At 42.0% G+C, this 25,637-nt stretch overlaps 1 protein-coding gene and 1 non-coding gene across 6 annotated transcripts in view; both read left to right on the top strand.

Annotated features, from left to right (window-relative positions):
• Positions 1–4,367: 4,367 nt before the first annotated feature.
• On the top strand, positions 4,368–4,474 carry LOC116592139. The gene has a single exon (XR_004286330.1). It is a non-coding gene; the product is annotated as a U6 spliceosomal RNA (small nuclear RNA).
• A 6,774-nt stretch (positions 4,475–11,248) lies between these two features.
• EIF2AK4 (eukaryotic translation initiation factor 2 alpha kinase 4) overlaps positions 11,249–25,637 on the top strand; it is a 111,214-nt gene continuing 96,825 nt past the window's right edge. For 3 of the 5 annotated variants that reach the window (XM_032343250.1, XM_032343252.1, XM_032343251.1), the window contains exon 1: positions 11,250–11,522. In XM_032343250.1, coding sequence (XP_032199141.1) covers positions 11,379–11,522 — 144 coding nt within the window. In that variant the 5' untranslated portion in view covers positions 11,250–11,378. Of the gene's footprint in view, positions 11,523–25,637 lie in introns of all 5 variants that reach the window. The other 2 variants (XM_032343253.1, XM_032343255.1) reach the window with 1 other exon arrangement.

Below are 25,637 nucleotides of genomic sequence, written 5' to 3' on the forward strand. Positions count from 1 at the left end.
TATTTTGCTCACAGATATGCAGTTTGGTCACAGCTCAGTGGCACAGTTTATCTGTACCACATGACGTAAGCTGGGGCAGCTCAAAATCAAGGCCAGGGTCTGGAATCATAAGGCTTGTTCATTCACAGATCTTGGTGGTTGATGCGAGCTGTTGGGACTCCAGCTGGGATGGTGCCCGGGAATACCTCTAGGTCACCCCTCCATGCGGAACTCCAAGAGGACAAGGTGTCGCTGGGGCACAGGGCTTCAGGGCTCCCAAATGAACCAGTTTCGGCCACTCACCACTTACCAAATCCTAAGGCAGAGAAATGAGTGGTGGTAACCAAGAGAGGAATTTATTTCAGTGAGGCCAATTCTAGGGATGTGTAGGTTAACAGTGAAGGTCAAGTCAATTATTATCTTAATATCAACCACAGACAGGGTCATGCTGGCTCAGGGCAGTCCTTATTGCTTGAGTTTCAGTTTCTGTCGGGGGATGCTCTGCCCATCGAGTCTTTTGCTTGAGTTAAGAAATAAGCTAGAAAGGAGAACCTATTTAGAAAGGTTGAAGGATAGTTTAAGTCCTCTTTCAAATGGAGACATTATATTGACTTCCATGGCCTAATCTCAGAAATCACATAGGATCAGTTCAACTATTTGTTGAAGCAGTCAAAAAAAAACCAACCCAACACCACATTTATGGGTCAAGGACATAGACTATACTTCTTAATGGGTGAAGTATTAATTATATTGTAAAAAGAGCATGTGGAATGAGAGATATTATAGTCATTTAAGGAAAGTATTATCTGCTATAATGCCTATTTTACCTTTGTCCAAAAGAAAAATAAAACTCCATCAAAAGGAGTTTTAGATATATCGATATATCATTTTCCTGGAATTAAACCTGAAAAGGTGAAAAAAACACAAAACATTAAGGGGCATCAGGGTGGCTCAGTCTGTTAAATGTCTGCGTTAGGCTCAGGTCATGATCCTGGGGGCTGCTCCCCTGCTCTGCCTACTTGTGCTCTTGCTCTCTCAGTCAAATAAAAAAATAAAATCTTTTTTCTTTTTTAAAGATTTTGTTTACGTGACAGAGAGAGACATAGCGAAAGAGGGAACACAAGCAGGGAGAGTGGGAGAGGGAGAAGTAGGCTTCTTGCCAAGCAGGGAGCCCGATGTGGAGCTCGATTCCAGGACCCTGGGATCATGACCTGAGTAGAAGGCATATGCTTAACAACTGAGCCATCCAGGTGCCCAAAAGAAATAAAATCTTAAAAAAAAAATTAATTGGAGTCCGTCCCTGTTGTTTATCATATATAGGTATTTCGTGTATTTTAGCTGAAGGCAGGTGGTAGGACTACCAACCTACATTTATGTGCTAGCTTATTTTTTCCCCCAAATTTCTGGAACTACAGTAAAATGTAATGATGATGCAGGCTGGCTGAGTCTGAGGACCTAGAGGGATTCCCAGAGAATGAGCCAGGAGGATCCTCGGCTTCAAGCAGGGTAGAAATCAAACACAGGCCGAGAGGAAGTGAGAGCAGAGTTTATTGGAGATATATACTGAGAGAGAAGATACAGGTAGAATTTCTGGGAGACTCTGGGAGAAAAGAGAGAGCCTTGTCTTTGCTTGGGGTCTTTTTTTTTTTTTTTTTTTTTTAATTAAGAACAGTGCCCTTCCAGCCATACCAAGCCCTGGGCAAAACAAGGATGAGGGCTCACGTATCCTCCATAAGTCACTTATACCCTGGAGCTAGGGGTCTTGGCATCAAGTTACGAGGCGTCAGGGGTCTTGGAAAACTTTCATAATGACCTCACCCAGTCACTTTAGATGCTTTCTATTGTGCCAGAAGTCTCCAAAGTAATCATTAACTCCTTGACCTTTACAAGGAGGAAATACATTAAGGTCTGTGTGAGGCGGTAGGCAAGTCCAAAAACAGAGGCAGCAAGGGGCTCCTGGGTGGTACCATCTGTTAGACATTTGACTCTTGGTTTCAGCTCAGGTTGCGATCACAGCATCATGTGAGTCTGCTTGGGGTTCTCTCCCCATCTCTGTCTGCCCCCACCTCACTCCACCCCATCCCCCACCTCCATGCTCTCTCTCTACCTCGCTCTCTTAAATAAATAAGTCTTAAAAAAAAAAAAAAAAAAAAAAAAAAAAAAAAAAACAAGGAGGGACCTGGGTGGCTCAGTCAGTTGCGTGTCTACCTTCCGCTCAGGTCACGATCCCAGGGTCCTGGGCTGGAGCCCCATGTTGGGCTCCCTGCTCAGTGAGAGGCTTGCTCGTCCCTCTCCCCCATGCTCCTGCTTTCTCTCTCTCTCTCAAATAAATAAGTAAGATCTTGAAAAAGGAATAGAGGTAGCAAAAAAATCAGTCTTTTATGGGGATTTCAGTTTCCCTATCTCAATGGGAAATGGAGTAGAAAATAAGCAGCCTCTGGCTCTTAGAAAATGCTATTACAAGGAACATTCTTCTCCTGTAATGAATAATATAAGAAGGCCTTTTCCCAGTTTAAAAACTCCCATGTTCCCAAAGTTTTTAAGTCCTTTTTAAGCATGCAGGGGCCATTCTCTTTTTGAAATAATAAACAGGATGATAGGGTTCTTAGGCAGAATTGGGACAGAAAGAGGGAGTAAGGTTCTCTGGGGATTAAAGACTCACAGGGAGGTCCTACTTGGTCTTTCTGTCTTCCTCCTTAAGTCTCTACAGCATTTAAAAGAGCTACTCTTCTTTTGCCAGTAATTCACTTATTTAATAAAGGTTAATACCTTTGTGCTAGGAAGGCAGAAAATACAGTAGTGTGGAAGAGAACAGATTCTCATAGCTTTCTCCATTTAACTCTCGTAATCATATACCAACTGGGATTTGCTTAGGGATTTTCCTTATTGTAACCATGGGAAAATAAATATGATGGTTAATTTTAGTCAACTTGACTAAGCCACTGGGGTTATGCAGATATTTGGCCCAACACTATTCTGGGTTTTTCTATGAAGGTATTTCTGGATGAGATTAACATTTGAATCTGCAGACTGAGTAAAGAAAATTCCCTTCCTTACTATGGGCAGGTTTCATCCAATTAAAGTCTGACAAAAAGGTAACAGGTAATTTTTGAAAGCCTATTATCTCCTCTGTGTTTTTCTCTTATACTACCGTGGTGTGGTGATAGGCAAAATTTACATACAGGTGTTAATATCAAATCTTTCAATATTTACAGAATATAATAAGATTCATCTATGTTCAAAAGAACCCCTAGATTCTAACTTTCTTGGGCATTTATTAAAGAGCAGGGGTGCGGGGGGTGGCACCTGGGTGGCTCAGTGGGTTATGTGTCTGCCTTTTGGCTCAGGTCATGATGCCAAGATCCTGGATGAAGCCCTGTGTCAAGCCCTCTGCTCAATGGAGAGTCTGCCTCTCCTCTCCCTCTGCCTGCTGCTCCCCCTATTTGTGCTCTCTCTTTCTCTGTCAAATAAATAAATAAAATTAAAAAAAGAAAAAGAAAAAGAATAAAGAGCAAGAGGGGGCTTGGGTCGGGGGAAGAAGAAATGGAATAGGATTTAGGATACTTGAAAAGCCCAAGGTTGGGGGAGTGAAAAGGAGCCTCTGGGTTTTATTTCTCCCTTCCTTCTTTCCTTTCTTCATTGAGGGTGTCCTCCTCCTTCCTGTCCCCTAGACCACACCCTCACATTCTCCTGTATGGCCCCTCACTAAAGGTGAAGAGAAAAGAAAACCTGGAGAAATGGGAGTATTTTGCCTTGGTAAACCCAAAGAGCAGCATGTTGAGGGAAGATGGCTCCTGATGCCCGCCGCCCGCACCGTTACCTATCTGGAACAAGTGGTTCTATCTCCAAATGGCTGTTTCTATGCCTATATAAGACACAGATAATGCAGATTTATTATGTAGCTATTGTAAGCATTCAACAATATCTTGTTCTCTTCTGTCAGATACACAGATGACTTTTTCTCAGATGCCCTTGCAAGTGGGCAGGGTCATGTGATGATTATGACTAATGCTATGTGGGCAAAAGTGACAAATCATTTCTGGGCTGCAGCAGTGTAAAGCTGTTTGTGATTCTCAAATCTCTCTGGTGCCTGATCACCGCAATAGTGGAAGGCGCTTTAGGTTGAACTGGTAGAGCTAAAACATGGGCTCAGAAGTAGACTATGTTTCTGAGTCACTACAGTGGATTGGGGTAGGAGGAAGGAGGGGAGGGAAGTCCTGGTGAGCCACCCAGACCCATAACAAATTTCGTGTGAGCAAGAAATAAACCTTAATTGTACCAAACAACCAAGATTTTTGGAGCTTCTCATTATCACAGCATAAACCAGAGTATCCTGCCAGATGTAATTACGAAAAGTGGGGCCTGTGTATTTAAAAAAGCACAGACTTGTGCTTGCTTCAGCAGCACATATACTAAAATTGGAACAATATGGAGAAGATTAGCATGGACCCCGTGCAAAAATGACACACCCATTTGTGAAGTGTCCCATATTAAAAAAAAAAAAAAAAAAAAAAAAAAAAAAAAGCACAGACTTGACTTTATTTCTAGGGAATGGAAGGTACTGAGTCAGGACTTTAAAAAATCTTTGTGTATACTGGTAGTGGCAACAGGATATCCTACATCCTTGTAAAATAAAAATGGTGGCTGATAATAAAAACCTCTGGGTATCTTTGAATCGAGCTATTGGCCTTATTCATGTCAAAAAACATATTGGCCTCTGATAAATTTATGTCATTTAAATGACTTTTTTGGAGAGTTCTTAAGCTTATCATAAGTGATTTCTTTTTTTCCTAGAAACCAGATTATCTCTTTACATTGGCAAACCTACCAATTCCCTCAAGATAAAAGATTCTAATATAGTGAGGATCAAGGGGGCAGCATGAATGTTGGGGTCAGCAGGACCTGGGTTTGAATGCCTGCTCCACCATTTTCATTTGTGACACTAGGCAGTTACATGACCTAAGTTTAATTTCGTCCTCTACCAAATACGGATAAAAATGCCTATTTAGGGGGTATCTGGCTGGCTCAGTTGGTAGAGCATGTGACTCTTGATCTCCAGGTCTTAAGTTCAAGCCCAACACTGGTTAGAGAGATATACTTTTTTTTTTTTTTAAGATTTTATTTATTTATTTGACAGAGAGAGATCACAAGTAGGCAGAGAGGCAGGCAGAGAGAGAGGAAGGGAAGCAGGCTCCCTGCTGAGCAGAGAGCCCGATGTGGGACTCGATCCCAGGACCCTGAGATCATGACCTGAGCCGAAGGCAGTGGCTTAACACATTGAGCCACCCAGGCGCCCCGAGATTTACTTTTTTTAAAAATGCCTATTTTGTAAGGTTGTTTTAAGGACAATAAAATACTGAAATAATGAAAACTTCTAACAGGGGGCCTCCTGGGTGGCTCAGCTGGTTAAGCATCTGCCTTTGGCTCAGGTCATGATGTGAAGGTCCTAGGATTGAGCCCTGTGTTGGGTTCCCTGTTCAGTGGGGAATCTGTTTCTCCCCCTATCTCACAAATAAATAAAATCTTAAAAGAAAAAAGGAAACCTCTAACACTATCTGGCACACTGGAGGAAATCAGTAAAGGGTAACTATATAAGATATATTTCTGTTCTGCTCATTTACAATTAAAAGACACAAATATCAAAGGGGATATAGTTTTACCTTTCAACAAAGAATTCTCTGTATATTTAAATAAAACAGTATCTATCAAGCCTTGTATTTCAAAAAATGTGTAAGAACTACTTTATTTACAATTAGCAAAAAACAACGTAGCTTTTGGAAAATTTTACTTGAAGATTTAGAAGTCCAGAATTTAGCCTTTACATTACTGGGCTCAGTATGTTTACTTTCTGGTTCTTAGTTTTTACTATGCTAAGTTACCACCAAAGCAATTATCTGTTTAAAAGATTCTAACACAGTCTTTCCATGTATCCTAAATTATCTCAATATGTCGTTTGGGAAATGTCATTTCCTTCTGACATGAATCTATGAATATATCTATGAATATATCTCCTCATTCAGTTTCCCAATTTGTAATAGTGACCCAGAACTCCCCACCTATGGAAAATAATCTTCAGGAATGAAGGGAAAGAGGATTGTGGTTTTTAAGATTTGGAGTACAACAGTAAATCTGGGAGTTTTTCCTTGGGAAATTGAGGGTAAACAGATCAGGAGATGTACTTTGGGGAAGCAGGGAGTACACAGGGGAATAGAGGCTCTTCCTCACAGAATTGATCTAAGGGTTTAGAGAGGGGTTGGAGAATAAGAAGATCTTGGGGTATCCTGTAAAGTTCTTTGTAAACTCCACTTATACAATGATACTCTTATCAGGCTGGATGCTCCAATGACTTGGAGGTTGTCTCCCAGGGCCACTTAAGGGCCAGTCTTTCCTTGCAAGGTACAGAGTTTGTATGTCCACATCCTGCTGAGCTGACGCTTTATTTGACATAGAGCAACCAAATGCGATGTATGGAATTTGTTTCGACCTTGATTTGAAAAAAGCCACTGTAAAACAAAACAACACAACTTTTGTCTTTTAACAACCTATTAAGGTATAATTGGCATATAATAAATTTCATATACTCAAATTGCACTGTTTCATAAATTTTGATATATGCATACACCTGTGAAACTATACCACGATGATTCCAATTTTAGTATATGTGCTACCAAAGACAGCATACCATCATCACAATCAGTATTTTTTTTAAAGATTTTATTTATTTATTTGACAGAGATCACAAGTAGGCAGAGAGGCAGGCAGAGAGAGAGAGAGGGAAGCAGACTTCCTGCTGAGCAGAGAGCCCAATTTGGGGCTCAATCCCAGGACCCTGAGATCATTACCTGAGCAGAAGGCAGAGGCTTTAGCCCACTGAGCCACGCAGGTGCCCCATCACAATCAGTATTACAAGCATATTCTTCAGCCCCATGAGTTTCTTCTTGTCCCTCTAGAATCGCTCCCTCAGGCCTATCCCTATTCTCACTATCCCAACTGATCATTTATCTTCTATTACTAAGTTTGTACTCTTTAGAATTTATATAAATGGAATCATATAAAAAAAAGAAGTAAATGGAGGGGTGCCTGGGTGGCTCAGTTGATTAAGCAGCTGCCTTTAGCTCAGGTCATGATCCCAGACTCCCTGCTCAGCTCATGTGAGTTCTCGCTCTCTCTCAAATAAATAAAATATTTTTAAAAAAATTAATGGAATCATATGGTATGTACTCTTTTGTCTGGCTTCTTTTAGCATAATTACTTTGAGATCCATCTATTTTATTACTCCATGGATAATGTGTTTCTTTTTTTTTTTTTAAGATTTTATTTGTTTGACACAAAGAGACAGCAAGAGAGGGAACACAAGCAGGGGAAGTGGGAGGAGAAGCAGGCTTCCTGCTGAGCAGGGAGCCCAATGTGGGGTTCGAACCCAGGACCCTGGGATCATGACCTGAACTGAAGGCAGATGCTTAACAATTAAGTCACCCAGGTGCCCCAGTGTATTTCTTTTTATTGCTGATTGTATTCCACTGTATTTTCTTTCTTTTTTTTTTTTTTTAAAGATTCATTCATTTATTTGACAGAGAGAGATCACAAGCAGGCAGAGAGGCAGGCAGAGAGAGAGAAGGAAGCAGGCTCCCGGCTGAGCAGAGAGCCCGATGCGGGGCTCGATCCCAGGACTCTGGGATCATGACCTGAGCCAAAGGCAGCGGCCTAACCCACTGAGCCACCCAGGCGCCCCTGTATTCCACTGTATTGATATATCTCAATTTATTTTTACCTCAACTTTTCCAGCAGATGACATGATACCATAAATAGAAAACTAAAGACTCCACCAAAAAACTGCTAGAACCGATAAACAAATTCAGTAAAGCTGTACAGAAATCTGTTTTATTTCTATGCATTAGTAATGAAGCATCAGAAGGAAATTAAGAAAACAATCTGATTTGCAATCACACCAAAAATACTAAGATACCTAGGAATAAACCTAACCAAAAAGGTGATTCATTACTCTTGGTTAAATATGTAAGAGTGGAATAGCTGTGTCATATGGTAGGTACGTATATAACTTTTAAACTAAAATCGCATAATAGAACCTCAGTGTAAAACCCTAATTATAGAACTTCTAGAAGAAAACATAGGGAAAAATCTTTGTGATCTTGGGTTAGGCAAAATTTCTTGGATATCATAACAAAACATGATTCATAGAAAAAAATACTGAGGAACTGAATTTCCTCAAAAGTAAGAACTATATGGGAGGAGAGGACATTAAAAAAAAAAAAAAAAAAGAACTGTGCTCTTTGTAAAACACTATTAAGAGAATGAAAAGGCAGGCTCAAGCCCCATATCCAGGGGAGCTTGGGAGCAGAGAGCTTATGTCTCCTCCTGCTTCTCCTGTTTCCCCTGCTTATGCTCTCTCTCTAATAAATAAATAAAATCCTATATATATATATATATATATAGGATTATATATATAATTTATATATATAGTTATATATATTTATAAATATATATATAAATGTATATATATATATATATGACTGAGAATATCAATTACTGGTAAGGATATAGAATACCCAGAACTCTCATAAACTGGTGGGAATATAAAATAGCACAACCACTTTGGAAAAGTTTGTCAGTTTCTTTTATTGTGACATTTAGACTTTGAAATATCTTCAAACTTATGTAAAAGTTACAAGAATCATCCAAAGAACTTTCATATATCCTTCAACTAACTTCTCTAATAGTCAATATTCTACATTTGACTTATCATAATTTCTCCCTTCATTTTCTGAACTATTTGGGAGCTTATCACATACTGCTATTATCCCTTAAAACTGAAGTGGAAATTTCCTATGATCTTTGCCTGTTAGAGATACATCCTTAAGTATTTATAGAAAAAAATGATGTTTGAGATTCTTTGAGATTCACTCCCACAGAGGTGGGGTGGAGGGTGAGAAATGAAATACTGTCAAGATATCTATAATTGTTGAAGCTTGGTAATGAGTACAGGAGGGTTTACTTATTTATTTAAATTTATTTGTTTGTTTGTTTAAGTAGGCTCCAGACCCAATGTGGGGCTTGAACTCACTACCCTGAGACCCAGAGTCAGATGCTCTACTGACTGAACCACCAAGACACCCCAAGTATAGGAGGGTTTATTATAATATTTCTTCTACTTTGACATATGTTTCAAATTTTCTGTAATTAGAGTTTTTAAATAAAAGACCATTGGAGAAATTGAAGGATTTAAAGATTGGTGTGAGATCATATTTGTGATCATTAGTGATCCTATCATATTTGTGATCAGAGTAACATTACTCTGACTGCAATAGAAAAAATGGCTTCAAGTGGATCAAGAGTGAAGAAACCATTTTTCAAGCTGTTAAGGTCACCCAATGAAGAGATGATTGTGATGTGAAGTAAGTTAGTGGTAATGGGATGGAGGGAAATGGATAGATTGAAGAAATGGACGACCTGAATGTGAAAGCTGAGAGAAAAGGAATCCAGGCAGAGTGGCACCATTCACCTAGATAGAGATCGCTGGGAAAAGGACAGGACCCAGGGGAACAAAGGAAGGAAGAGGACAGTTTGAAGTGGCCTTGGGTCAAACTAATGCATGTGTGTTATCATATTATCTGGGCCAGATTATCTTCTGTTAACTGGGCCAGCACTGAGTGAATCGATGATAGCCAGATACTTAAGGATCATTATTTAGCAAATTGTATAGGTGTAGGAAGAGTAAATAAAGGAAAAGTCATTTGAAAAATATGCTTGGAGGAAAAAAAACAAAGAAAAATATGCCTGGAGGGCACCTGGGTGGCTCAGTTGGTTAAGCACCTGCCTTTAACTCAGGTTAGGAAGGCAGGGTTCTGGATATCAAGTCTTGCATTCGGCTCTCTGCTCAAAAGGGAGCCTGCTTCTTCTCTCTCCCTCTCCCCCTCCTTCCTGCTTATGCTCTCCGTCTCACTTTCTCTTTCAAATAAATGAAATCTTTAAAAAAAAAAGAAAGAAAGAAAGAAAAAGAAAGACATGCTTGGAGGCAGGATTATAACAGAAAGACCTCTTAAATTCACATTAAGTGAACACACATGAAACATACTTCTCTTCATGGAACAAGTGTTACAGGACTTCTTCTCCTTTGGTGCCAGTGGGTCTTGATCACAACGATTTCGAGAATGAAGAAGCAGACCAGATGAAGAGTGGTGGGCAGCCAAGCAAAGTTTATTGAGGGACAGTACAGTTTACTGAGCAACAGTACAAAGCTCCCCAACAAGATGTGGGCCAGAGAGAGTTGCCAATTTGGCCTTTCGATCTAGGGTTTTTTTTGGGCTCCTTGGCCCATATTACGGGCTGTTTTAATCTGATTAACCCTCCCGTCACCTGTCACCCAATAAGGTTTTTGTCATCTACCTATCACATGGGAAAGGGTGGAGGGCTCCTTCCAGGATGGTGTAAAATCCTTTTAAGGGTGGTTTCCTCTTGGCAGGACGGTGCGGCACCAGCATGTCTCTGACTGCTTTTCTTCCAGCTCTTCTTCACTAGTAGTTCATACAGCTAGCTGAAGGGAAGACATTCTTCATTTGCACTTTTTTTTTTTTTTTTAAGATTTTATTTGTCTGAGAGGGAGAGAGTACAAGCAGGAGGTGGCAGAGGGAGAAGCACGCTCCCTGCTGAGCAAGGAGTCAGATAAGGGGCTAGACTGAGCTGAGGGCAGATGCTTAACTGACTGAGCTACCCAGGCATGCCAGCATTTTTCAGTTTGATTTTCAGGGTGATAATGGAGATTCTTAAAGGTGGGAAGGTAGGAACAAAGAGCAGGTGAATCCATCCTTAAAGGGATGAGTTTGGGGCCACAAAGCTGAGGGGACGCGGAGTAAAAGTCAAGATCTTTACTCCTACTAGTCTTGTGGGAAGGTTCAAGGTTAGAACCTAAACGAGTTGAAAACCCATCCAAGTCTGCCCTTTTGAGTTTCCTCTCATGATCTGTGCTGGAGTAAAGAAGTCCCATGCATTTCGTGAAAACATCTGGCGTTATCATTCCATTCTGACTTATTTATTTTCCCACGTCCCTGCAGATTTCTTTGCTCTAGTTCGCCCGCAAGAAATTGGCAAACCCCAAAACTGGCCTCATTCCCCTGTTTCCGCGAGCGGGTCCTCGCGTCACTGAAGCCAATTCTGGGCGCTCGGGTCCGCCTCCGGGACCCGCCCCCCGGGACCCGCCCCCGGCGCGCAGTCCCGCCCCCGGCACGCAGCCCCGCCCCGGCGCGCGGCCCCTACCCACGGACCTGCCCCCGGCGCGCGGCCCCGCCTACGGGCCAGTCAAGAGAGAGGAGCCCGGACCCGGAGCCCGCGGTTTGCCCACCACCGCCACCGCAAGGCCGCCCGGCCTGGGCCACCGCGTCGCCATGGCTGGGGGCCGTGGGGGCCCCGGGCGCGGCCGGGACGAGCCGCCGGAGAGCTACCCACAGCGTCAGGAGCACGAGCTGCAGGCTCTGGAGGCCATCTACGGCGCCGACTTCCAGGACCTGCGACCGGCCGCGGGCAAATCGGTAGGAACGTGGCTGGCCCGGGCGGTGCTGGGGTGTTGCGGCCCAGTCTTTCCTCTGTGCGACTTCCCCCCGGCCAGGCCCGGCCTGGCCTTGCCGACGCCGAGCCACCGGCTCTTTTTACTATTCTTCAGTCCTGTAGTCCCTCCCGGTTCCACCCACGCTTACTTTTTGTCCTTGCACCGGCTCTGCGGGGTCTCCAGAACCCCCACCTCGGCCGGATTCTCTCCCAGCCTTTCGTCCAGGTCGGCTCCTCCGCCCTAACCAACACTTCTCATTTCCACGGACACGCCGAAACATCCTTGCCTCCTCCCAGTCTTCCCTTCCTACCCCCACCCCCCGCCCCAGCTGAAAGCCCTTGAATCTGACACAACAGTGGAATGAGAGATCCATTGCAACTTTGTTCGGACAAGGCTTTGCGGGTGTTTGCACCGACCTTACTGATTCCCCCGCCCCCCCTTCACTATTCCCTGCAAATCTCACCTTCCCTTGTGTTCAGAACTAGAAACCACGTAAACCTCGCTGTACTCTCCAGGTGTCCTCACTGTTTTGCGCACGGAGGAACTTCTTTAAGGCACTTGGAGAGTATAGAATACATTCATCTTAGCCATAATGGAGGAGAGTGCTGCGTTTAGACCTTTTAAATGACATGAGATTTAAAATATTACTTTCCATTTTGTCTGGGAGTAAAGAAAGGCTCCTTATAAGCAGTTGACACTGATGGTTTGTTTCTCCCCCACTCTTGAAAAATTATCTCTGAATAGTAACATTTAAAAAGTCGTCTCTTCCTTCACCTGTCATTCCTGCATTTCACATTTCCTCAACAGATAGGATTTTCTGCAGCTGTGAGAGCAGCTGTCTCCCTCTCACTCATAGTGCTTCTTCGTTAAATATTTATTGTTCTAGGCATCAGGAGCATAGTCCCCGGCAAAGCATATCAAACCTCTAGCCCTCAGGAGCTTTCTTTTCTAGTGCCTAATTTCAAGAGGTTTTTTTGTTTGTTTTTTACCTGAAGTAGTAAAAATGTGAACATTCCCCTTATACATCCTGACACTAAAAGTAATATAACTTTCTGGTGGTCTGGTAACTTGTCTTTCTAAACATTGAGAACCAGGAAGTAGGCCCATTAAGCAGCCAAAATGGGAGTCGGAGTGTACCCATGGACTCAAGGCAGAGTCTGTAAGACCTCCTTCAGAGCCACTTAATGAAAAAAATATTTATTTATTTATTTATTTATTTATTTATTTATTTGACACACAGAGTACAAGCAGGGGGTGGGGTGGGTCAAAGGGTCGGGGAGAAGCAGGCTTCCCGCTGAGCAGAGAGCCCAGCCTGAGACTCCATCCCAGAACTCCCGGATCATGACCCAAGCTGAAGACACTTAACTGAGTGAGCCACCCACACGCCCCCAGAACCACTTTTATTTATTTTATACATGCTTAGCTATCTAGTTCCAAGGCTACAGAAAGACAAAGTAAAAAGGAGCTGCTGCAGGTAAGGATATCAATAATGGCAGAATTTATAGTTGGTGACCTTTCTAACAGAGAGAAGATGGACAAAAGCAAACAAAAACTATAAACGGGAGGCAGAAGAACTCTAATAGCTGTCTGGGGTTCCTCGCACGGGGTGGATAGCCTGAACACTTTCATAGGCCTTACAGGCAGGTAACTGCTGGCCATTAGCAATGAATCAGACTGTGGTCATTCAACAAGTACTTATTATCACCTGTGTGCCTGTCTGCAGGGAAGAAGGATCGTGCAGGTCCACAACTCTCTATCCAGAACCCTAGAGACCTGTCCAGTTGCAAAATTCAGAAGTGTTTGTGTTCATGTTCATGTGTGCACATTCCATACCTTACCTAACACCTCACTTGGTGTAGGGGGTGAGGGAAGCGGCATCGAAAATAAAATGCAGTGAAACCTGTATGTTCAAATATTCACAAGGCTGGGTTAAATAAAGGCTATTAATAGCTCCTTGTCAGGTTATGCCAAATTTGTTGTCCAGGTCAGAATTTATTGACCTGAATAAACTCCAGGTTTCTTTGACTTCTTTTAGGGGATGCATTAGAATGTAGGTTTCAGAGGTCACAGTTTACTAGCATTTGTAATATTTGTAAATAATAAAACGTTTTGGGAATGAATGCTAATTATTTTATGTACTAAACAAGTTTGGACACTACTAGGTTAAAATATAATTTACTCTAGAGTTATACATGTATTACTAATTATCTTGGCTTATCTTTCATGTCCGCAAAGGGTCTCTTAAAATTAATTTGATATCTATTACAAAATTCACTCCCAAAGCTTGATTCTTCTGTGTCTGGACCCAATGGTAGTGTATGAGAGTCCCTATTTTCCTATATCTTCACCAACATTGTAAACAGCAGACTTTTCATCTTTCCAGTAAATGAATGAAACACTTTTTCCTACTATGTTGTCCGTTTTCTTCTTCCTACTTTTTTTTTTTAAGTAATTTCTATTCCCAACATGGGGCTCAAACTGAAAACTCTGAGATGAAGAGTAGCATGCTCCATCAACTGAGCCAACCAGGTATCCCATATATTATGTTTTCTTTGTTATTTGTCAGTTATTTTATATTAAAAAAAATTAGCATTATGGGTCATATGTTGCAGATGTTTTTCCCTATTAAACCATATGCACTTTGATACTTACATAATTTATGTAATTAAAAAAACTTAATGTAGTTAAAATGACCTATTTTTTTGTTTTGTATTTCCCCCCCTTTTTTCCTAACAAAGATATCCCTATTTGAGTATTACTAAAAAATGAAGTCTTTAAGGTTTTCTTTTAATTCTTTGTTTCCAACCTTTAAAAAACTTTAAAAAAATTTTTAAAAAGATTTTATTTACACATTCGACAGAGAAAGAGAACACAAGCGGGAAGGAGGGGCAGAGGAAGAGGGACAAGCAGACTTGATTGAGTAGGGAGCCCAACGTGGGGCTCGATCCCAGGATCCTGAGATGATGACCCAAGCGGAAGGCAGATGCCTAACTGACTGAGCCACCCAGACACCCCTGTTTTCAAACCATGACCAAATAAATACAGAAATATTTTTTAAAAGATTTTTATTTATTAGGGAGAGAGAGCACAAGTAGGGGGAGAGGAAGGCTCCCTGCTAAGCAGGGAGCCCAACCTGGGGCTCAATCCCAGGACTCCAAGCCGTGTCCTGAGCTGAAGGCAGTTGCTTAACCAAATGAGCCACCAGGCATCCCTCTTTTTTTTTTTTTTTTTTTTTTTTAAGATTTTTATTTAATTCCGCTAGCTTTTTTTTTCCTTTTAAGATTTTATTTATTTATTTGACAGATAGAGATCACAAGGAGGCAGAGAGGCAGGCAGAGAGAGAGGGGGAAGCAGGGTCCCCGCTGAGCAGAGAGCCTGATTCAGGGCATGATCCCAGGACCCTGAGACCATGACCTGAGCCGAAGGCAGAGGCTTAACCCGCTGAGCCACCCAGACTCCCCTATTCTGATAGCTTTTTAACAAAAAGTTCTTAGCTCCATCTAAGTATGTATCTAGCCTGCCTTCTTCCACCCCCCAGCTAGCTAGTTAGACTAACACAATTTTTTTCAATTTTTCCCACTATTAATTTGAAGTACCACCTTTACATTATATGAAACCATCTAGTTTCATAAGGACAGGGTCCCTGTATTTGTTCATGCCTACATGTCTCTCCTTGGTAAAAGCTCTCAACATTTTTCTTTGCATGAAATAATTCCCAAGTGTATTTAGATCTATTGTTGATTCTTTATTCTACCCCATTAATCTGTTGAAGCAGTACTGCCACATTGCTTTAATTACCAGAGATTTGTAACAAGCCTTCTTTGGTATTCAGTATGGTCACCATTTACTTTACAGAAGTTTCCTGGCTACTTTTACTGTAGTCTTTCTTTTTTTCTTTCTTTCTTCCTTCCTCCCTTTAAGATTTTATTTGTCAGAGGGGGAGCAGCAGGCAGGGAGAGAAGCAGGCTCCGTGCTGAGCAGGGAGCCTGACATGGGCCTCAATCTTAGGACCCTGAGATCATGACCTGAGCTGAAGGCAGGTGCTTAACCAACTGCACCCCCTGGGCGTCCCTGTATTTTTTCCCTTATGAATTTTAGAATCAGCCTGCCTAGTTCAGAAACTTACGGTGACATTCTTAGTGGAATAACATCATATATATTTAATTTGAGGTGAGTTCAGATTCTCAATGTTTTCATGTTCATTTTTTTCATTGAAAGATAATTGACACAATGTTACATTAGTTTCAAGTGTACAACACTGATTCTGCACTTCCGTGCATTATGCCATGCTCACCACAAGTGTAGCTACTATCTGTTACCATCTAACCTACTAGAATATCATTCACTATATTCACTGTGCTGTACTTTTTTTTTTTTAAACTAGGCTCCATGCCCAGCATGGAGCCCAATCTGGGCCTTGAACTCATGACCCTGATATCAAGGCCTGAGCTGAGATCAGGAGTCAGATGCTTAACAGACTAAGCCACCGGCACCTAGCTATACTGTACTTTTGATCCTCTTTTATTCCTGTATTCTTTCCATACCTGGAAGCCTGTATTTCCTACTTCCTTTCACTCAGTCTGTCCATTCCCCTACTTTCTTTCTTTTTTTTTTTTAAAGATTTTATTTATTTATTTGACAGAGAGAAATCACAAGTAGATGGAGAGGCAGGCAGAGAGAGAGAGAGAGGGAAGCAGGCTCCCTGCTGAGCAGAGAGCCCGATGCGGGACTCGATCCCAGGACCCTGATATCATGACCTGAGCCGAAGGCAGTGGCTTAACCCACTGAGCCACCCAGGCGCCCCATTCCCCTACTTTCAACCCCTCTGCCAACAACAGTTTATTTTCTGTATTTGAGTCTGTTTCTGCTTTTTGTTTATTATGTTGTTTTTTAGATTCCACATATAAGTGAAATGATAGGGTTTTGTCCTTCTCTGTCAGACTTTACTTAGCATAAGGTCATCTATATATTGTCGCAAATGGCAAGATCTTGTTCTTTTTTATAGCTAAGTAATACTCCTGTGTGTGTTATGCACATCTCCTTTTGTATCCAGTCATCTGTGGATGGACACATGGGTTGCTTCCATATCTTGGCTACTCTAAATAATGCTCTGGTAAACATAGGGGTGTGTATATCTTTTTAAATTAATGTTTTCGGGGCACCTGGGTGGCTCAGTGGGTTAAAGCCTCTGCCTTCGGCTCAGGTCATGGTCCCAGGGTCCTGGGATCGAGCCCCGCATCGGACTCTTTGCTCTGCAGGGAGTCTGCTTCCTCCTCTCTCTCTCTCCCTGCCTGCCTCTCTGCCTACTTGTGATCTGTCTCTCAAATAAATAAATAAATAAAAATCTTTAAAAAAAAATTAATGTTTTCATTTTCTTTGGACAAATACCCAGGTACTAAAATTACTAGGTCAAACGGAATTTCTTTTTTTAATTTTAGGAGGAACCTCAAAAAATACTGTTTTCTGCAGTGGCTGCACCAGTTTGCATTCCCATTGACAGTGCACAGGGTTTCCTTTTCTCCATATCCTTGCCAACAGTTGTTATCTCTTATGATTTTTATTTTAGCCATTCTGACAGGTATAAAGTGATATCTTGTGGTTTCAGTTTGTACTTCCATGATAACTAGTGATATTGAGCACCTTTTCATGTGTCTGTTGGCCATTTTCCTTTTTTTTTAAAAAAGTAGACTTCATGATCAGCGTGGAACCCAGTGTGGGACTTGAACTCACAATCCTGAGATCAAGACCTGAGGTGAGATCAGGAGTTGGATGCTTAACCAACTGGGCCACCCAGGCACCCCTTCCATTTATACGTCTTTGGGAAAATGTCATTTTGGGAAAATGTCTGTTCAGGTCCTCTGCCCATTTGTAATTGGATTATTTATGGGTTTTTGTTGTTGTTGTTGTTGTTGTTGAGTTGCTTAAGTTCTTTATATATATTTCAGATATTAATCCCTGTTTGATGTATCACTTGCAAATACCTTCTCCCAGTTAGTAGACTGTCTTTTTGTTTCATTTTTCACTGTGCAAAAGCTTTTTTTTTTTTTTTTTTTTTAAATTTTAATTTTTTAAGTGATCTCTGTTTCCAACGTGGGGCTTGAACTCACAACCCCAAGCTCAAGAGTTCTGTGCTCCACCAACTGAGCCAGCCCGGTGCCCCTGAGCAAAAAGCTCTTTGTTTTGATATAATCCCAGTAGTTTATTTTTGCCTTTGTTTACCTTGCCTGAGGAGACATATCTAGAAAAATGTTGCTAAAGACCTCTCACATTTAGGTCTTTAATCTGTTTTCACATATTCTTACAATGGAGATGTAGGTTATTAAATTCTAACACTGTTTAAAAATGCTTTCCCAACCAGACAGATAAGGCAAATACTTAAGAGAGAAGGTGAATGAACTTGGTGATTTTTAGAGTTAGTTACAGAAAATCCTCATTTTTAGAAAAGGAGATATGGGAGAAATCAGTGAAAGACAGATACTGTCTTATATGTGGAATCTAAAAATACTTAAAAATTTAAAAATAAGCCAAGCTCATAGATGCAGAGAACAGATTGGTATTTGCTTGCAAGGTGGAGAGGAGGATGGGTGAACTGTTTTTTGTTTTTAGTTTTTTTAGGTTTAAATAAATCAAATTTAAAAAACATAAAATATAGAAGAATGTTACCTAATTTCCTTTTTCTGAGCTTTTACTATCATTTTTATTTTTGACTTCTTTGCAGACTTAAAACCAGAAACTTACTCAGATTATCTTGCTTGCACTTGTTACTTTATTTCTAGATCTATTTTCACACAGAATAGTTTCTTTCCACTTTACAGATTGAGATCTAAAGCATGTGAGGAAGAGGCCACATTGAGCCAAGTCTGGCCATCAAAATTTTAAGGAGGATGTGATTAGCAGAGTCCTAGGTAACAGTTCTAGGCCAAACACCTGAAAGTGGTTTGAACATGTAACTTTTTTATATATAATTATAGTAGATAACACGTAGCATAGAATTTATCATCTTAACCATTCCTCAGAGTACAGTTCAGTAGTGTTAAGTGTATTTATGTTGTTATGTGACAGAAAACTTAGTAGTTTTTATTAATTTCCCAAACCTTGTCATCGTCTGCTGTTTGTCTTATAATCCAGTGAATTTTTGTAAAGATTTATTTATTTGTTAGAGAGAGAGAATAAGCATACAGGAGAGGGAGAAGCAGACTCCCCGCTAAGCAGGGAGCCTGATGCCGCACTCGATCCCAGGCTCTAGGATCATGACCTGAGCTGAAGGCAGATGCTTAACCGATTGAGCCACTGAGCCGCGCCGCCCCCCCGCCCCCAACCAAGCCAGTGAAATTTAAATCATGGACTGCCATTACCCTCATGCTTCAGCCTTGGAACCAAAAGGTTTAATGCTATGTGGCATCACTAACAAAATTCTCAAGTTTTTTTTTTTAAAGATTTTATTTATTTATTTTTAACAGACAGAGATCACAAGTAGGCAGAGAAGCAGGCAGAGAGAGAGAGGAGGAAGCAGGCTTCCTGCTGAGCAGAGAGCCTGATGTGGAGCTCGATCCCAGGACCCTGAGATCATGACCTGAGCCGAAGGCAGAGGCTTAACCCACTGAGCCACCCAGGCGCCCCAAAATTCTCAATTTTTAATAGTCTTCTTATTCTAGTACTTTTTTTTTTTTTAAATTATTTATTTATTTATTTAAATGTCAGAGAGAGAGAGAGAGAGAGCACGCGGGCACACACACAGACAGGAAGAGAGGCAGGCAGAGGTGGAGAGAGAAGCAGGCTCCCAGCGGAGCAAGGAGCCTGATGTAGGACTTAATCCCAGGACCCTGGGATCATGATCTAAGCCAAAGGCAGTGGCTTAACTAACTGAGCCACCCAGATGTCCCAACTCTAGTACTTTTAACAGAAACAGACAATTCCTTAAACCAGTTTATTTTGTTGGGCCTGAGTGTTAAGGAAATGTCCAGAGAAAAGCAGGTTCAGACTGAATAGCAGGGGTGTCTGACGGCACTGGCAGGGGTCTCTTTTGGGAGGCATGCGTGCGTTGTGCTGGGAAGACACACTTGAGGTTATTGTTCATTACTTTGGGGTATTTTAAGATCCTTTGGTTTTGTTTCTTGAAGAGTGAGCGTTTGTTTCGATGAGTCCAAATGAGCATTATCTGTCTTACTTTTTAGAATTGAGTTTGCATCACTTTTTCCCCTCTTTTTACATCACAGTCCAGGAACGTATCCAACTTCATGATCCCAAGAAGAACACGTACAGGTCGCATCTTATTGTAGTAATCGGTGATATTACATAGATTACTTCTTGCCGTGACTTCTCTTTATGCTGCCTTTGTGTCACTTGCTTCTTCAAAACAAATTTATTTTTGTATGGATTTAGTCACAATTTTTTAAATTTATTTTCATTAACATGTATTATTTGTTGCAAGGGTACAGGTCTGTGAATCATCAGTCTTAGACAATTCATAGCACTCCCCATAGCACATGCCCTTCCCAATTCCCTCACCCAGCCACTCCATTCCAGCACCCCCATCTCCCTTCCAACAACCCTCAGTTAGTTTCCTGAGATTAAGAGTCTGTTATAGGGGCGCCTGGGTGGCTCAGTGGGTTAAGCCACTGCCTTCGGCTCAGGTCATGATCTCAGGGTCCTGGGATTGAGCCCCACATCGGGCTCTCTGCTCAGCGGGGAGCCTGCTTCCCTCTCTCTCTCTCTGCCTGCCTCTCGGTCTACTTGTGATTTCTCTCTGTCAAATAAATAAATAAAATCTTTTAAAAAAAAAAGAGTCTGTTATAAGGATGCCTGGGTGGCTCAGTGGATTAAGGCCCCTGCCTTCAGCTCGGGTCACGGTCCTGGGATCGAGCCCGGAGTTGGGCCTTCTGCTTGCTAGGGAACCTGCTTCCCCCCCTCTCTCTGCCTGCCTCTCTGACTACTTGTGAACTCTGTCAAATAAAAAATTAAAAATCCCCCCAAAAAAAGTCTGTTATGGTTTGTCTCCTTCTCTGGTTTCATCTTTTTTTCGTCCTTTTCCCTGTGATCCTTTTTCTTGTTTCTCAAATTCCTACTGTTAGTGAGGTTATATGATAACTCTTTTTTTGATTGACTTAATTCACTTAGCGTAATATTCTCTAGTTCCATCCACATCGTTGCAAATGGCAAGATTTCTTTTTTTTTTTTTTTTTTGATGGCTGCATAATATCCACTGTATATATATACCACATCTTTATATATTCACCTGTTGATGAACATCTAGGCTTTTTCCATAGTTTGGCTGTTGTGGACATTGCTGCGATAAACGTTGGGGTGCCAAATTGGTTTTATTAAGGTCAATTTTGTAGTATGTACATTTTGTATCTGATACATACTGCATTGTGTTTTCTTCTTTAGTGCTCTCAAAAAAAAATTTTTTTTTTTTTGTTATCGCTTACCTTGTAAATACTTGCCTGTAGATATTCTAGGAATTCATTCTTTCCTTGTATAAAGTCAGAATTTTATCGACACTGTTCTGATGACCATTTATCTTCTGAACACATGAAGGAGGCCCTACCCACTCCACTCCCCAGCAAATCTTGGTTGTTACCATCATTTTTAATCAAGTCTTGTTCAGCTCCAGGACTCCTTGAATGCCCTAATGTAAGCTCATGCATGGTATCCTAAATATGGCTTGCACAGAAGCCTCTCCTATTGAGAAGCCCCTCCGAGCCCCTGCAGACTCTGCAGGCTCAAGGAAAGCTGACAAGTATTCTGCTCTTATCTTAAGTCCTTATCTCCTAACTGTCCTTTTTTTCTTTCTTTCTTCTCTTTTTCTTTTTTCCCCTCCATGTGTCTATATTGGTTAGTATCAAGTTTGGCTACATATTACAGAAAATGTGACAACTAAGTTTCTTTTTCTGCATGCAGAAGTCTGGAATCTAGGGCTTTTTCTGATTTATTGTTCCACCATCCTTAATGTGCCCTTCATGGTCCAAAATGGCTGTCTGAATGCCAGCCATCATATCTGCATTCCAGTCAGCAGAAAGGAGAAAGGGACGAAGTTGCATGTGTTAGTTCTTTCCTCTTTTTTTTTTTTTAAGATTTTCTGTATTTATTTGAGAGAGAGCACGCACATGAGCATGAGCAAGCAGGGAAAAGGAGAGAAACAAGCACTTCCTCTGAGTGTGGAGCCTGACGTGGAGCTTGATCCCACAACCCTGAAATCTTGATCTGAGCTGAAGTCAAGCCAGAGGCTCAACCGTCTGAGCCACCCAGGTGCCCATGGTTCATCTTATTAGCCAGAAATTTGGTGGCCAGAGTTAGCTGCGAAGGAGTTGTATCCAGCTAAAAAAAAAAAAAAAAATCAGGGGTTCTGTTGGCTAAGAAATAAGGGGAGAGTGGATATTGGGGGAGCAGCAGTCTGCTGAGAAATGCCCTGATGTTTATACCCTGTGGAGAAGAATATCATGCTGGTCCAATTAAATTGTCAGCCAGAGATAAAGGCCTTGAAAGTAGCAGACACCCACTTCCTCACTGTGCTGTTCTTTTGAGTTAGTTCCCCCTGGTACTCAGATCCAGACAAGCTCTTAGTTTTTTGTCCAAGAGTATGTCCTTCCTCAGTGGCCTTGGGTCTCTTCCTTCTTCCAAGCCACCATCACTGGGCCCCTGCACCTCCTAGAGCTGAAACCTTCATGTATCCAGGAATCTCTTCACTTTGCTTCAGAACTCCTTCCTCCTTCCTAGAAGTTTTGGCATTACCTGGGCTCATTACTCTTATTGCTTTTCCCCTGCTGTCATTTCCATGTTGTGGAAATAACCGGAACACTAGACGTGCATGGTGTTATATGGCTGGCCCAGCCTAGGAGCGTTTGTGGAGTGCTTGGTACTTCTTTAGGCCCCAGTGTTCCTACCCATGCATGTTCCCTATGGTGGTCCTGGGACTGGCCCAGAGGCCTTTTTCCCTGAGGCTGGCCAGCCATTCTTTACTGGATTCATTGTGGTTTATTAGGCATTCTCTTGAGTGAAGAGATCTTCAAGATGTGTAATCCCCCAGTTGGCCTCTATTTTATGAAGCTTGTTTTCTGTTCCCAAGACTCTGGACATCTGGTAAAGAGCTCTCTGTACCCTTTCCCTGTGAAGTCTACTTACATTCAGATACATGCTTCACTTCCTACAGAAAGACAAAAGGGAACGTGAAACTGGATTCTCTGTCTTGCCTCTGCAGGGATAACTCACTTCATGTGGTGTATGTTGTCTGTATGTTAAAAGTTGGTTTCCATCCTGGGCCTAGGAAAGATATCTCCTTTGGTTGATATTTGTAGTTTCTACCTATACGGCTTGTTGATAATTTTATTTATTTATTAGTTTTTAATTTTTTAGAAAAGATCTTGTTTATTAGAAAGTGAGAAAGGAGTATAAGCTGGTGAAGGGACAGGCAGAGGGAGAAGCAGACTCTCTGCTGAGCAGGGAGGCCGACGTGGGGCTCAATCCCAGGATCCTGGGATCATGACCTGAGCCAAAGGCAGACCCCTAACCAACTGAGCTACCCAGGCATCCCTTTTTTTTCTTTTTTTCTAAATTAAGTTCCACACCCAATGTTGGGCTTGAACTCAACAACCCTGAGATCAAGAATCCCATTCTTTACTGATTGAGCCTACCAGGCATCCCCCAGAATTATTTTCTTGATAAAGTTATAAGTTGTGATGCGTAAGATTTGCAACCTGTGAGATGAAAAAGCCTGTAAAGGTTTGAGCTGGTGGGGAAAGCGTTGGTAAAATTTTGAGTCTAGCTAGCCTTTCTTTTAGTGTTTACATCTGTAAAATGGACATATATAACTTTCCTATGGAGCTGGATTCTTGTTAGAAAATGAGTAACAGGCACCTGGATGGCTCAGTCCTTAAGCACCTGCTTAAGGTGCTCTGCAGGACCTGCTCAGTGGGGAGCCTGCTTCTCCCTTTCCTTTCCCTCTGCCTGCCACTCCCCCTGCTTATGCTTGCTCTCTTTCTCACAAGTAAATAAATAAAATCTTCAAAAAAATAAAAGAAAACAAAATGAATAACACAGCAAAGATGGGTTGGTAGGATTTATTTCAAAATAATTTCAGTGATGTTTGGGAGTAGAGGTAATATAGATACACAATATTGGCCGTAAGTGGGTGATTGTTGAAACTGAATGGTGGGTGCATGCAGTTCATTATGTCATTATCTACTTTTGTTTGAAAAAAAATTTTTATGTATTTCATTATTGAAAATTTCTATAATAAAAAGTTCTTCTAAAAGAGAGAGTGTTTGAGACTGGTCAAGGTCATAGTCTTTATTTTTCTTCCTAGTGAATACCTGTTTCAACTGCTTTTAGCTAGATGTTTCTTATGCAGAATTCTGTCTTGGATATAAAGCAGAGAACAGCTGGCCTGCCCTGGTTGGAGGGGGACAGGAGGCCGGGGACCCTGTTAGTTCATTCTCATGCTCAAACCTTGGAGGCTCCTTGGAGGAAACCCACCAGCCTCTATGTGCTTTTTCTTCTCATGTCCTCTGTCTTTCTGGAAAAGGGCCCCTCCTCCTATGTGTCTCTCTGTGCCCATTGCTGTCTGCCCTCCAACAGAGCCTAATTTTGTCTCTTTCCTCCTCTTCCATAAAATTCCCATCAACATCCTTACATGCTCTAGTGTCACCCATCTTGAAGACACAACAAGAGCTTTCTCTCTTGATCTCACATCCTCCTCCATCTGTGGCCCCCGTTCTCTGTCCCCTTAATGCCCAAACCTTCCAAAGGACTTGTCCAGATGAGGCGAGTCCTTCTCCCTTAGTGTTCCCTCCTCATCACACCCGGGTCTGTGTTCAGTGCCCTCAGAGCCAGCTCTTGGCAAGGTCACCTGCAGTCCACATAACCCCAGCAGTGGATGCTCTCTGTCCTCCACCTCCTGAGCCTCAGAAGCATCAGTAACAAGACACTTTTCCTTTTGTTTCCTTCCATTGAGGCCAGTCTCTTTGTCCACTTTATCTCAGACACACCTTTCTCCTGCTTTACTTGGTGTCCCCCCTTCCTCCTGTGTTCCAGAAAAACACTGGCCTCCCTTGGGCTTTTTGGAACACACCAACCTCTTGTTCATTTCGAACCTCCTCATGTGCTCTTCCCTCCTGGAATGCTTGGTCTCTGGCTTCTGTTGGCTTTAGGGCAGCGTGCTCAGGTCTGCCTGATGACCACGTCCAAGGATGTTCCCTCATACCTGCTGCGAGTTATTCTTGAAGTAGAGCATAGGGAGACAAGATGTTACTCTAGGTCTCTGGCTAGAATTAAAAGGGTCTCTGGCTAGAATTAAGGTGACATGAGACAGACTGACAGGAGAAGAGCATGCAGATTTTTACATGTATGTTGGAAACCCCATACGGAGAATAAGACCCGAAGAATTGGCCAGGCCTAAGTGTTTACAGGGTAGGTTGAACAAAGAGGCAGTTGTGAAAAAGTGATGAACATATGGGGAAACTGAAGAAAGATCAGAATTATTTGGTGGAGTTCTGTTTGCACAGAATTCTCTTGGCCTCGGTGTTCTCTGATAATATTTATTTTATTTTTGAATATTTCATTTATTTGACAGAGCATGAACAGGGGTGAGGAGCAGGGGGAGAGAGAGAAGCAGGCGCCCTCCTGAGCAGGGAGCTTGACTCAGGACTCGATCCCGGGACCCTAGGATCATGACCTAGCCAGAGGCAGATGCTTAAACCACTGAGCCACGAAGGCATCCTAGGCTATTTCTTTCTTTCCAGTGTAGGTGAGCATCTTTCACACAGGCGTTTTATCTCCTGTTTTCAGGAAGGAAAGAGGGTTAGAGGGCCCTTCTCGTACCTTCTGTTTTTAAGTACCCTTAGCTTAAAAGAGTCCTTACACCAAAGTGGCATATCTTGGGGCAGCTGATTCTGTCATGTCATGTATTCTCTTCGGTAGTACTTTCTGAACTTAGGTATTAATTGTCCACACACACCACCCCATGAGACTGGAAGTTCCACGACAGCTGGAACCACATCTGTTTTCTTACTTCTTGGTGCTCACAGTGCCTGACAAAGTCTGTGCTCATCACTGTGGGCGATGACGTGAGATGGCTGAATGAGTACATGGAAGACCTCGTGGG

This window comes from Mustela erminea, chromosome 5, assembly GCF_009829155.1.
Source record: "Mustela erminea isolate mMusErm1 chromosome 5, mMusErm1.Pri, whole genome shotgun sequence".
NCBI classification, from domain to species: domain Eukaryota; kingdom Metazoa; phylum Chordata; class Mammalia; order Carnivora; family Mustelidae; genus Mustela; species Mustela erminea.